This window comes from Sinohyriopsis cumingii, chromosome 10 (assembly GCF_028554795.1).
Source record: "Sinohyriopsis cumingii isolate HCF-2022 chromosome 10, ASM2855479v2, whole genome shotgun sequence".
Lineage (NCBI taxonomy): Eukaryota > Metazoa > Mollusca > Bivalvia > Unionida > Unionidae > Sinohyriopsis > Sinohyriopsis cumingii.
This window is the reverse complement of record NC_142970.1, coordinates 108,304,339-108,319,336: the sequence shown is the minus strand read 5'-3', so window position 1 is coordinate 108,319,336 and position 14,998 is coordinate 108,304,339. Positions and strand designations below refer to the sequence as shown.

Sequence of the window (14,998 nt, the reverse complement as noted above, 5' to 3'; positions counted from 1 at the left end):
AAATATTTAATAGTACAACAATTCTGTGAAATAAAAATTGGAATAGAGCATATTTTATAATTGCTATACAACTAAATAGTTGTTGTTTGCTTTATGTCTGTGTGCGTGCTGTTTGTCTGTATGTCTGTCTGGCTCTCTCAATCATTCACCAAATTTCAAAGACAAATATACTTGTATAATTAGCCGATCTGTTTAAATGATACAATTGGTTCATCATAGATCGAGTGAACAATCGAAGTAATTGCCTTGTACAACTTCATAACTTGCTTATTTCCGGTTCACTCCAACTTCACTAAGGCTGTTCTTCTGGGACCTTTCGCTCTTTTCTTCTCCAAACTCTCTGTTGTCTCGCCTCTTTCGGCCCTCAAACTTTGGGTAGGTGGATACGTAAGAACGTAGATACATATATACTTGGATAAGTAGGTACGTGGATACGTCATTAGAGCTATTTCCCGTTGTACTTTCAAAGCTTTGCTGGCTTGTACTGCCAGAATTGTTTCCCTCGACTTTCCAGACATTCGCTCCCTCGGAAAAATGTTTTACAAGAAAATTTCTTCTAAATTCAATCTCGGAGTCTCTTATATTTTCTTCACTCTTGCAGGAAAAGAGTGACTAAATTTTGCAATGCGGCATATTAAAACCAAGAAATTTCGTGTGGGAAACACGCCCCTTTTTTGGCGTAACCAATCAGGATTAAATATATCTACTGCCTTTTATAAATAATCGCCAAAATTGCGGTCAGTCTGACTTCTAGATTTCCAAATAACTGATTCTGGACAATCTCAACTCTGAAATTATCGATACAAAGATCGAAGTTAACATTTTCTTTCCAGTCTGTCTGACTCTTAAATAGACAAAGGCTTAATTAAGAATCACTTCCTCTCACGACACAGACATTAAAATAATTGCAGTATAGCGATTTAACACGTACCTGTCCCCATAAAACTAATTAATTGTACTCTTGCCCAAATTATTGTGTTCTTTAGAGATCGACAGAACATCGCACCCTAACAATATATATATATATATATATATATATATATATATATATATATATATATATATATATATATATATATATATATATATATATATATATATATAATGCACATCAGTTTTGCCTGAATGCAACATTTATTTCAATGCTTGCTTGTGTAAGTGTAGTAGACAAGGATTATATTGGGAGAGCTGGCTTTCCTACCAATCTCCGTGCCCCAATAGCTCCCTGTCACCTCATAGTCCCCTCATATTTTCACTTCTTCGGTCTCCACCTCTACACATTATTAGAACACGTCACTGTGTTCGTTTTCAAATTAATTTATTACATTTGGTGGTAGTCACTGAATCACTTGTATCTATTTATCTTAACTTATAGTAAGACAGAAGTGTAAATGCACCCTCATATTGCTCAGCATGACACTTAAATCTCATTGTTGCTACAACATAGGAGCTAAACATGTACTGCAGTTTGAGTATGTTGTTAAAATACTCTTTGTAAGGTAGACAACTCTTGTTAGCCTTATTGCTGAAATTTTCCCATGCTTACTTAACGACATTAGTGTTATAACTACTTTCTAGAATAACAAACTATCATCAATATTGAACCTTCATAGAAAGTTTGGTTGCAACAGTGGGATGACAGAGCGCTATGGATCTCACGTCAGTTAGCTATGGCACGTGCCAGTCAATTCATCAAGAACGAGCGGTGGAGTCGCCCATACCAGAATTATAGTAAATAAAAGTTTCACACACACACACACACACACACACACAAGTAAATAAGCAGACCTCTGAAAATAATGCATTATAGACTGATGACAGAAAGAAATGGGCGTGATGCTCTCATATCGGTAACGTTTAGTGAAATTCATCGAAATCAGTGGGAATACCCGCATGCAAAGGAATTATCTGACAATACGCAAATTGGGCTTTCTCACTTACAGAATATTGACCAGTACAATTAAAACTGTACATGAATATAAGGCTTCTTCAAATATTTACACTTGACAGTCATTTTATTTTATGTGCTACATTAATCATGAAAACACGTTCTTAAATCATTTTCTGTTTGTTTTTTGTTCATTTTTGATGGTGAAAATGTTTCTTAGGACTTGTATTAGGCTGAAATACGTTTCTGCCAGAAGACTGTTGAGTAGAAGTCTTATTTGCAAAAGGAACTTTATGAGTTAAAGAATACTCATCAGCAGCTCGAGCAGCATTTTCCAAGGTTTCAATCTGATGCTCGTCAAGATAAGAAATAATGCCACTATAGTAATACAAGTTGTTTGAGACTTTCATAATCTCGAACTTTCTTGACTAAGCACCATCTATCAAATAACTGCTCTGTTTCCCTAGTAAATTCGACCTGACTTTGTCCAGCTTCCTTTCTATAGTTTCTGATTTTTTGCCGATAAGCTTCAGGGACTAACTCATAACCCCTTAAGATGCATCCTTTAACCACATCATAGTTACCACTTTGGTGAATTGACAGTGAATTGTAAATATCACTATCAATTCCAGTGCGTACACATTGTAATAATTGAGTCCAATGGTCTCTTGACCATTTCAAATTTTCACCAATTTCTTCAAAACAAGTAAAATATTTGTCTACTTCGTTTTCTCTGAAAGGGGGCACTAATCTAATATTCTTTGCAAGATAAAAACTTAAATTTGTATTTGAAGTGGAAATTTTCACTTGCAAGCTCCGTTTCTGTTTATTCTAAATAGATATTCCCTATCTTTATCTCGTTCTTCCTTATTTAATTTTATTTGCATTGGTTCTTTTTGTAATTGCATTTGTTTTTCTTTTTATCTTTTCTGTCTCTCTCAGTCCTCTTTCTCACATTGTAACTGCATTTGTTTTACATTTTTTCTTCCGCTTGTAATTGCGTTTGTTTTTCTTTTTCTTCTTTCCAAAGCTCCAGCTTCCTCAACTCCAAGACTATCTTTTAGTTCAATTCTAATTCCTTCATTTTTTGTCAGGCCCTGATACAGACTCACTGATCGAAACCAAAGCACGTTGATCCAAAAAAATGGTTTTCTTCCAAATACTGAACCAAAATATTTCCCATTTCTTGTTTTGTTAAGGAAGATTGTACCCCATAAAGATAGTATTTTCTGGCAAGTTGAATTTATTCATCTTTTTTGAAAAGATCTAATTTGTTTCTGTGTAGGATTTGAAAGAAAGATTTCCACTTTTGATGAGGTTGTAGAAACAGTTTTTAGATTTCACTAAGATTTAAAAAACATGAGGAATTCAAATTTCAAAACAACCCAAAGTATTCTGAAATATCTTTGCCAAAGTTTAAAATCAAGGAAGAGCTCGCAATCCTTATGTTACGTGTTTAGGCTCGAAGAAACAGCACCACAAGAAAGAGTGACAAAACAAACTTTGAAAAATTTAACAAATAATTTATTTCCCTGGAAAAATACTGTAAAAAATAAAAACTTACGGTTTCAAGAATCAAATCTACGAAACAAACTCCAAGAATAATCCGCGAATAAAATTTCAGAAGTCCTAATAGTAAAATGTTCTAATGATTTCAAGTTCTAGTCCCGACAAAGAATCCAAGAAGGAAGGCGATGATGTATGCTGTATCCTGTTCAATGTTGTTGTCTACAGTTCCTTGCAGAATGTAGAACACAAGAAAAAATCCTCCGGTTTTTGAAATCCAAATAAAAATTTTAAGAAATGGCATTGTTCAAGAATTCTGTACAAGCACAACAAATATTTCAAGAGAAACGAATTAATCTTTTACAATCCAAAATTAATCTGAAGATAAATTAACATATAATTCAAAAACTGGCTACAACAGAAGGAAACGACTTGACATCAAGCGTTTTCAAGCCCAGGCTGTGAGATCGATCTCTAAGCATCACTATTAAAACTAAGTAATGCGCAATTTTGGACATGACTAATTGCGAAATAGAGGATCACGTGATCATGTTTACATATAAAATATCACCTAGCCCCCGCATGTCCTTATTACTCCGAGAATAAAAGTTGTTTACGTCACTAAAAGCTACTTACAAGCCATGGGTCACATATTCAAAACAATCTCGTTCTCAACTGTAATATTCCCACAATAATAATATAAAACATTAACTTGTTCACGTGGCTGTTACTAATTTTGGATTAAGGTCGGGAACCAGGTCAGCCTTATGTTTACAAAAATGAAGAGTCAAGGTAAAACTATTTTCTGAGAATATACTATTTCCTAGTAAACGAAACTACATAATTTTGACATATAATGAAATTAAAAAATAAAAAGATTTTAAAGCTGACAAACGATTACATCAGATATAAATTAAGTCAAATATACATAACAGTGTTCCAACAGTAGGAAAATATTAAAAAAATTAGTCGAGCCGATTCTGAGAAACGTTTTTCTGTATAACGGATTTGGGTACACTGCCTGCCGTAAGAAGATTATATCTTACGTATACAGTTGGGACATTACGTTCACTCTTTGAAGGGTTTTTAAAGGGACCCTAGTTTACAATTTTATCTCTGTTGGACAGAGGCGACCTAAGGAAGTCCTGACGAATTTAGTCGACAAGATTCAGCGAAATTAACGGGTTCCTATGGTTATTGGGTATGAAAACACATGCACAATGTGGACCGATTGGTTCAATATTTTTCCTATTTGAACCTCTTCTAAAAGGGATTTTGTTTCAACGCTTCTTCAGCGATATTTAACCCGGTATCGTTTCCAACATGAGGAAGGTTTAAAGAAAATTCGTACAGCCGATTTCGAGATTTTCTTGGCTAGGAAAAGAAGTTTGGTATCACACAAGTTTACCATTTACTCTTCTTTGCCATGTTATACAGAGGTGGTAGACGCAATCCACGAAGTAATGTTCGTTTCATATAAGCTAATTTTAGTTTCCTTAACGTTTATATTGAATTTTAAGTGTTAGCCTGCTTTTTAGTATTGTCTAGCGTCTTATTTTGGGTCACATGATTCCGCCTGGATATATATATATATATATATATATATATATATATATATATATATATATATATATATATATATATATATATACATACATACACCAATTGTTGCTCCAATGGTGGTGTGTTATGACGGGGTGTTGTGTAAATACGTTCCCTTGCAAGTAAGGCAGCATATCCACCCGCCAGAGTAATCACATTTGGTCGTAGTTCGCTGAACAGGAAAAGGCGAATTTAAAAAGTGTAGGGACAAGAACTTTCGTCCACCAGGATACAGGCGCTACAAGACTCGTCCAAGAAACGCGGAAATTTTGCAACAGCAAAAATTTGACCTCATCATTTCGCACTATCCGTCTTTCTGTGTGTTGATCTTCATCGAGTAACGACACTAGATCACGACCTTGCCCGCGATACAGTCATTTACACAGTCGGCGGCTCTGCAACCAAGGTTGCGACACAGACGACAATTCTGCAACTCACTCGTGCACCTATTCGGCGACTCTGCGACTAAGTCAGTGACACAATCGTCGACTCTGAGCTCCAGTCGGCAACTCTGCGACCGAGTCTTTAGACCCAGTCGGCGACTCTGCAACCAAGCTGGCGATAAGCCAGAAATAAGACGGTTTGTACTTATGAGACCCTTACTTAAAGGATTTTGTTTACAACGCCTCTTATACTGTTTGGAAAAAAGGCCCCTTTCTAACAGCTGAAAAAGTGTAAAGAAAATTCGTCAAGCAGATTTCGAGAAACTCGCAACTATTCCGAAACAGTATAAGAGATGTTGAAATCAAAATCCTCTCATTAAGGTTCCCATAAGTACAAACTATTGACACCGATCATTAACATTTGCGTGTTTTTCATACTTGGTACCCTCCCCCCAATCCCGTGGCCCTGGTTTTGCTGTTTCCTCTCCACGAAATTTGTCAGGACTTCGTAGGTGGACTCTATCTCCTAGAGATGAAATATCCATGGAGGGTTCATGTTGAGATTGTATATAGAGTGGACCTAATGACCCACATGTATATAATCTTACAGCATGTTTTATTTTCGACTTCCTTTATTTAGTCGCGAGTTTGTCGAATTTTCTTTAAACTTGTTATGCTGTTAGAAAGAAAACCTTAATTCGAAACAGTATAAGAGGCGTTGAAATCAAATCCTCTAAGCTCCCATGAGTAAAAACTATTGATACAGATTATTAACATTTGCATGTTTTTCATACTCGGTACCCCCTCCCCCAAGCTGCCCCTGTTTTTAGCTGTTTCGTCTCCACGAAATTTGTCAGGACTTCTTTCGTAAGTGGACTGTATCTCCTAGATATAAGATATCCATGGATCATTCATGTTAAGACTGTATATAGAGTGGACTTAATAGCCCACATGTATATAATCTAACGGCATATTTTCCACTTCCTTTATGGAGGGTTCATATTGACTCCACAACTTCACAACTGCACGGTTTCTCTGTATTCCACTTCCGTAAAGTAGCGGTAGTATTTCCATTCCTTAGAAGGAACTATTTTACCTACGCTACCTCAGGCCAGTTAAATCATGCTTCAAAGACTCATTTCGCCTGTAACCTTGCACCATATCTACTATCATAATAACTACACAAGGAGTCTCCAGGCAACGAAACCATCCTTTTTGAATTACTCTATTGTACAATTTACTCGTTACCCATCACTAATACTGCACATGGACTCATTCGTTTCATAATAGTGGGTTTTAATAGAGACTACTCATATCCAGGGACAATTATGTTACTCTGACCTGATCTTACTATAAAATTAAACCATGTCATTCTGGAACCCAACAGCAGTGCAGTCTGTAACGTTTTCCCCCCAGCAAGTGGCTAATTCTTCAGCCTCAGGACACCGACCTCCCAAAATCAACCAAGTGATCACTAAAATCTATGAAATCCATAAAATGGAGAGCTGTATGCAAATGACGGGTACCCCAAATTTATTACATTATCTAAGATGGGTCTATGTACAAACTGTATAAACAGGGGACTATTAGGTCAGTTGTAAATATAATATAAACTCTTACGTCATGTGTTGTGCTCAACTAACCATCTAGTCGAGATTTTCTCGAAACTGACTCGACGTGTTTTCTTCCACTTTTTCTTTCTCTTATTTCCATAATATCCAAGAAGCGTTTTAATCAAAATCCTCTTAGTAAGAGGTTCAATTAGTGCAAACCTTTGATACAATCTTTCAACATTTTAGTGTTTTTCATACCCGGTGCACATCGTTTTTTCCTATCTGCTATATTGATCAGGACTTCCTTCTTGGATGGACTCGGTCGCACAGACATAAAATATCAAAGAAGGTCTATTGTCAGAACTCTCTAAAGAGGAGACGTAGAGGCCCAACTATATACGTAAGGTTTAATCTTCTGATCGAATGTGTTGTGCCCGCCCTCTTTCATCTAACCGGGAATTCGTCGAAATCGTCTCGACTAAATTTTCTTCAAAGGTTTCCCACTACTAGGATTAATTACTCTTTACCGACTTTCAAACAGGGGTTGAAATCAAAATTCGCCGAGTCAGGGTTCAAGCATGGCAAAGTTTGGCTGCAATCTTTTCGTAGATTGTAACGGTTTTAAATACTGCTGTTATCCGTAAAGACCCTCTTAGTTTTCCGCTTGCATTAGACAAAAACCGTCACAAATGCTTTTGGGAGTCAAATGTATCTCTGTTTAGAAGATATCATACATTAATAAATGTTAAGATCATTTTAGTGGTGAACTGTAGGAACCAGATATGGATTGAAGACGTAATCTGCTAATAGACTTTATTACAACTATCATATATTAATCTCCAGATTCCAAGAAATCGGGTCGACGAATTTTCTTTTAACTTTCCCTACACTTGGAAGAAATCCCTAATTACATATTGTCCGAGAGGCATTGAAATCGATATATTCTAGAAATTGGTCCAATAATTACAATCTATTCAATCGATGCAAATCGTGCTTCTTTTTCATACCCGGAGCCCATAGATTGCCCATTTTTCGCTGATTCCTCTCGATGAGATTCAGCAGGACTTCTTTCGTGTCTCGACACTACCACCTAGAGATAAAATGTCAATGAAAAGTCCATGTCAAAACTCTTTAGAGAGGAGACGTATTGGCCCACCTGTGTAAGTAAGATATTGTCTTCTTGCCGCATATATTGTAATCCCCCTCCCCCCATGTAGCCCCAATTTTTGGAAATCGGTTAAACGAATTGTTTTAATGACTCTGGCTTTTGTTGAAACACATTCCTGAATAGAAACTGTCCATCAGAAGTTGCAGTCAAAATCGTTTAGGTACGGGTTTGATTCGCACTAACTATTATTGGATTTGGCTCACACTGAGCTTATCGCATACACCTACCCGTATGCTTGTTTACCCAGTTCCATGTACTTCAAGACAACATTCTATGTCAACTGTGAGCTTCCTAAACCCGTAGATACTTGAAATAGTTATTCTCTAAACACATTATGACCACATAAGAGAAATCTCCAATTTCACACTTGTATGTTTTTTTTTTTGTGGTTTCACGTTTACTTGAGTGATTAGTAAGCTTTTCCAATACAAATACTAATATTTTGCGCCATGCACAACAGGTCGCGGCCTAAACATCTAACACAACTAATTAATCCTATTTCAAATTACTAATTATGCATACCCACCAATATCCTAACCTCTTACTCCACATAGTCCGTGATTTGTCTCTAGTCAGCTTTATAAAGCTGGCACCAAAGAACACTATTATTTCTCTAACTGGGTTAGAATAACACCTATGTATGCCCTGAAGGGATTTTAATCTTCAATAAGTAAGTTATAACAAATTGGTCATGGAACTGTGAATAAAAATTGAATACCCAACTGGATGTGAATCCGGAATAAGTACCCAAATGTATGTAGAAATAGTTGAATCGGGAATAAATTATTGGTTACTTATTCCTTATTCAATCGGTAACTGGCTGCTTATTCCTTATTCAATCCCGAATAAGGAATAAGTAACCAACTTGAAGTATATTAGACGATCTGCGTATGATGGAGGAGATACTCATCAAACTAAATGATGATCGCTATTCTTATAGCCCCCAAGGAGAGAAGATGGAAATAAACAGTTTGAGAAAGACGAAGGGAAAGAGTAAGAGAGTTACTGAAACAGGAAAAGGAGGAGAAGGCTGATGAAGGAGAAGAAAAGACGACGAGAGTCTGAAATGAAAAAATAGAAAAAGAAACTGAGAATGAGAAGAGGAACAAAGAGGATAAAGAGAGTAAGAAAGAGGAGAAGAAAGAGAAGAAGAAGAATGTACGAGAGAAAAAAGTTGTTGGAGAAAAAGAAGAAATTAGAAGAAACCCAAAGGCCCTCTCTTTACCTAACAAATTCTTTTAATCGATGGTATAGATTAGGTGTTGTATATGTTTTATATGTATACGTCTATATCCTGTCAGTCCCGCCCCCCGCCAATTGATGTTTTATTGGTAAAGTTTATGAACTAGCTGAACTTACCCGCCACCCGCTACCCGCTGAACTAGATGAACTTACCCGCTACCTGCTACACTACACAACAACCCAACTTTCCCTTGTCGCTTTACAGTCCAAGTATTTCCCATGTTCAATTCCCTTGTCGCTAAACGTTCCCAGGGTGATCTAAAAAGTCTTGTCGCTAAACGTTCACGGGGGTGGTGTGGGGTCTGTAATGTATTTTCCTACTGTCGCTAAAAGTCTTGTCGTTAAACGTTTCCAGGGGCTGGGTTGTCTGTAATGTGTTTTCCAATTGCCATTAAAGTATACCACTACACTACTTTCTTGTTTCAAAAGGTTAAAATAAAAAATAAAAGAAACACATGTAAAAACTAATATTTTATTACCAGATTACAGTATTGACCTTGATTAATCAAATACTAGTAGTTGTTTTAATATCTTGGAATGAAACACTGTAATAAAACTGGGGGGAGGCATCATCCTTCTTGGCTCATTTTTCGCTGGAGGTTTAAATTCGTGGTTCGGGGCAACAACGAAAACCTTACAAATTGGTCCAACCCATCACCCGAAAATTGATGATACCATAGTAATCGATAAGACGTTATTTTGGGTCACATGACCAACCAACTCTGCATCTAGTGACTTTCGGTCTCATCGAAGGTCTATGAATGTAGATACCTTAGTATCATCATTAGTATTCTCCATATTTTCTAGTAGACCAATCTTTATTGTTATCCTGGAGGCATAATGACTTTGAAATCATTTCGAATGTAATCAAACTCGGATGTCTCAGTTGTCTTGACAGTTTTGTTGTTGTTGTTGTTGTTGTTGTTTTAACAAAATCTCTTTGAAATGACAATCTGGCCATTCAAACAACGGATGATTGCATTTAAGTTCAAAATCCTATTTCATTACAATAAATGCAATATTTACAAGCTACATGACAACAAAACAATATAACTCTGTCATAAATAAATATACATTATGTATATTATTTTTATCTAATCCGTTTATGTATGTTAGCTTACACACGATGAAAAGACAACAAGGAGAATAAAACGAGATGTCAGCATAGATAACTGTAATCCATAGTGTCTGTGTATGCTACTGTCCTTTTGGTAAAGAACATCTCGTGCAAAAATTCACCCACTACTGGTAGCATGAAGTGTATTATCAAAAAGGCTTGTCTTTAACTACTTTGGTCGTATTAACGCTACTATACACAATTGTGTGGATTGTAATATAACCATTTTCTTTTTTGAGATATGTGTATACAGTTACAAAACGAAGCGTACTTTCGTCTAATATGTTACAAGATTTCATCGTTATATTATCTAATTTAAGACAAAACTATTAATAACCAGCAATGAGATGTTGATCAAATGAGCACATAGTCACATAACCACCGAGGTAACCTCAAAAACATAGCTCACACAGTCGGTCAGCGTAAATCTAAAAAATAATTCACAAGCCAAGCTGCAACATACTTATAGATGGGCATAAATGCATTCAAAGGGATATATTTATACATCTTTTAAATAATTTATAAAGAAATGTGGACAGTTTTTATATAATGTTTCGTTCTCCGTTTAATTTGCTACTCAATTTGTGAATTTATTGAAATAAGGAATACTTCACAAACACCAACACAAATATGCTGTACTATGTCATCTTAAATTTATGTACAAGTAGTACCGGTTCTCCATACGGCGGGTCTTCTGAGAGAAAAAATTCATCACCACTAGAAGTGAAGCAGATAACACCAGGCCAGAATGGAATTTCTTTGGAGATAGCATCATTGAATGTTAGGATTTCTGTGGAGAACAATTGTAGCAGAGATCCATCTGGGGACACTTGATGAATGTTGCGAGATACCCTGCCAACAACATACAGATTGTCTTCCCTGTCTACCGCTACACCACTTGCACCATCCAGTGCCTGGTGTTCATACTTGAATATTCGAGTGCCATCTACACTGTACGCGTACACTGTACCTGCATCTTGGTTGCATGACACATAAATACGTGTCCTGCTTTTATTCGCTGCCAAATGACCGCAATAATCTGTAGGACCAACCTCAGCAAACGATTTCTCCGATCCATCCATAGATACAATACAGCAATATAGAACTTTATTATCCCTAGCGCCAATTACAAAGAACTGATCTCTAGACAGGGCGGCTATGGCACTACAGTTCAGACTTGTTTTGATTTTCCTGCCTGTCTGTATGGATCTGTCAACGGTCAAAAGCTGAATCTTCTGCTCTGCAGGAAGTGTTACCGCCACCCGAGATCCCTCCACTACACACACATCCGAAGGCCACGAAGAAAGATTGTAATCTGCAAGGTGTTGATTTGACGAGTTATAGAGTCTACATGAACAATTATGGCTATCCACAAGCATAATTTTATCATCTTGAAGACAGGTTATGCCAGTATATGTAGGACTGTTTCCGTTCTGATAGTGTGCTTTAAACTCTCCAATTCTTTCTGGTTTGCAGTCTTTTAGCGGCTTAGATCTGAGACACTTCAGCGGCTGCTTATGTCCTTCTACAGTGTTCTGTTGGGTTTGCAATGCAGGATGTCCTACTGCGGTTGCTTTTACTGTTCTCTCTATAGTGAGAGGCAAATGCGAAGTTTTAAGACTGTGCTTCTTTCCAACAATATCAATTTTAGCTATAGAGGTCCCGCTACTGTTGGTCAATGACAGGATGCGATCATCAAGACAAAGTTTGGCGTCAACGTGCCTGACTTCTGAATATTTCTCCTTCACAGTGGACTCATAATGGACAAGTTGTTCCTCAGTTTTATGCAGAGTGGTCAAGGCGTGAAGAGGATTGCCATGTGCCAAAGAGGTTTCCAACAGATGAAGGGAATTTGTAATCGCAGAAGTGATAGATTTACATTTTTGGTTTTCTACATTCCGGAGTAATGACTCATTTTTCAGTAAAGCATTTTTCTCCACCAAACTTTTGGCTTTAACATTATCCAGCAAAGTGTTCAGTTTATTCCTGAGTTGCTCAATTTCATCGGGTATATTATTCATTTCAGCTTTAATCTTTAGGAACGATTCTTCATTAAGTTCCTTAAATTGATCCAAATGGGACTTGAGATTTTTCAATCGGACTACAACTGTATTTGAATCCTTTTCCTTCATTAGTCTCTCGGAATGATCCTTTATTTGTAACACCTCACTGCAGCCTCTGTGACTCTTGTAGAAACATTCTGAGCAGCACATACAACTGTGGGATTTGCAGTAAAATTCGTATTCTTTACCAACATGCTCAGAGCAAGTGACACTCACTGACAGGCTAATAGCTAATTTTAAATCAGTGAAGAGATTTTGTATATTTACAACAGCATGGTCTCTCGTTGCCTTGTTTTTCCTATGCATCTTCTCACATGGAAGACAAAGGGCGTCTTTACATACCGTGCAGTAAGTTGTAGGTCTAACAGATTTTCCTTCACACAAACACGATCCACAGCTCTTATCTAATTTCCTTTTTTCCGGTGGTAACACAGATAACACCACAGTGTTGTATGGATAATATTCTGCCCACTTATCCACAGGAATATCAGGAAGTGGGGACGGTGTTTCTTTTCTGCACTCCGGACAGCTGAAAGTTGCGCCTTTTTCCCCTTTAGGTACATTCTTCATAACGTAATTGTGTAGACAATGTTGGCAGTAGGTATGGAGGCATGGCAAATTCTTTGGTGCTGTATAGACATCAAGACAAATCGGACAACGTAATCCTTGAGCGTCCGTGAAGACAGGCGTGACACTGTTCGCCATCGCAGAGGAACGTACAAGACTGACATCTCCTTGCGTTATCCTCGTTCTTAAATATTACATAACCGCCCAGGTACCTATCTTTATCTAGATAAGTCAGGCCTATAATTATATCATAAATTTTTTTGCAGCTAGAAAGCCTAAGAGATTGAGAAATGTGCTAGTCGTGATGGATATTTACTTATCCTTCCCACAATCGAAACCATACTAGCCATTGGACTGATGAAATTAGGAAAAGTACTAGTTCGACAGGAAATTTTTAATTTCAAGCCCTGTGGCTTTGCGAACACTTTTAGCACATATCTAACTTAGTTGATAGATAAACATACAGACAGATATATAGACATAGGCCATGATAGGTATTAATGTATGTATGTATGTATGTATGTATGTATGTATGTATGTATGTATGTACGAACGACGCATCGTGAGATAAGCTTGTAGATTACCTGTGTAGATAGGTAGGTAGTTCATGAGGTATCAAATTTAAAAAAACACTTCTTGATTGAACCAATATCTTTGCATAATACTAATACTAATGATAATATTCTCCTCTTCCTTCTTTTCTTCTTCTTCTTCTTAATATTAAAAATTCTCTAGTGGCCTAAGCTGTTAGAGCGTCCGATAATGTGAGCGTCCGATAATGTGACAGGGTTGGACATAATGCCCCAGTGTTAGACATCACTATATGCTGACACGTTGCAGACATCGTAGTGATATTGCTGAGAATTGTTAGAGCGTCCGATAATGTGACAGGGTTGGACATAATGCCCCAGTGCTAGACATCACTCTAGTCTGCCACATTGCACACATCGTAGTGATATTACTGAAAACTCTTAGAGCGTCCGCTAATGTGACAGGGTTTGACATAATGCCCCAGTGCTAGACATCACTATATGCTGCCAGTTTGCATACATTGTTGTGATATTATTGAAAACTGTAAAAGCTACGTTAAAATCCAAATCAAACACAGCTAATTATTATTATTATTATTATTATTATTATTATTATTATTAAATTAAATAAAATTTTGCAAACTACTAATATTAATTACGGGGAAAGTGACGACCGTTTCTATGTAATCTGATTAGATTATATTTATTCAAAGCTCTCAGTGCAAGCAGGCAATGCTCAAAAGAATGTAGTTTTAGTTGTCAAAAAAAAACAAAAAAAAAAAAAAACATAAATGAAACGAATACTGCTAGAAATAAATATTCTTCATAGGCAAATTGATAATGAACGAGTTATCTGGGATGAATTGTTTGGGGACGAAATCCATTAGAAATGACCATTTTACCGTGTTAGTATGACGGGAAGCTGCAGAAACTCCTGCAATCTGATACTGAGTAAAATGACTCTAAACACATTGAAAAAGCACTGGAACGGTGTGCCAAAGACATGTTTATGTAACTTCAGATTGAGGAAACTGTTGATTATGAAACGGTTTCCGTTTTCAACTTTAATTTGTGGTGGGGTTTCAGCGGGTTGGTTTTTGGTAGGATTACAGCATGCTTAATTCTCTGTGAAAGACAGTCATCAAAGAAAGCAGTCCATTTTTTAGCCTGACTCAAAGCAAACGTGAAGCAAATTCCACATTTAGTGTCTGTGTGAAGTTATAAACACTAGGATCATTCTTATTAAGATCATGCCTTTTAACTTAAAAACCTGAGAGTATTCATATGAAACTATGCAGAGGTACCGAAGGATGCAGTAGCCTCATAAGTGTATGGCTGGTTAAGAGTTTTACATTATGCACTGATGTTATTTATTGTTA

The 14,998-nt window shown here is 36.7% G+C and overlaps 1 protein-coding gene across 1 annotated transcript; it reads right to left on the bottom strand.

Moving 5' to 3' along the window:
- Nucleotides 1-9,800: 9,800 nt before the first annotated feature.
- Nucleotides 9,801-13,410, bottom strand: LOC149790809 (uncharacterized). Its single transcript, XM_089972866.1, has one exon. It carries the CDS (start codon nt 13,225-13,227, stop codon nt 11,098-11,100), a length of 2,130 nt encoding a protein of 709 aa, XP_089828992.1. The 5' UTR covers nt 13,228-13,410; the 3' UTR covers nt 9,801-11,097.
- Nucleotides 13,411-14,998: the final 1,588 nt, after the last annotated feature.

Coding starts and splice junctions, on each gene's coding strand:
- LOC149790809 (XM_089972866.1), bottom strand. CDS start 13,227: ATGGCGAACAGTGTCACGCCTGTCTTCACGGACGCTCAAGGATTACGT.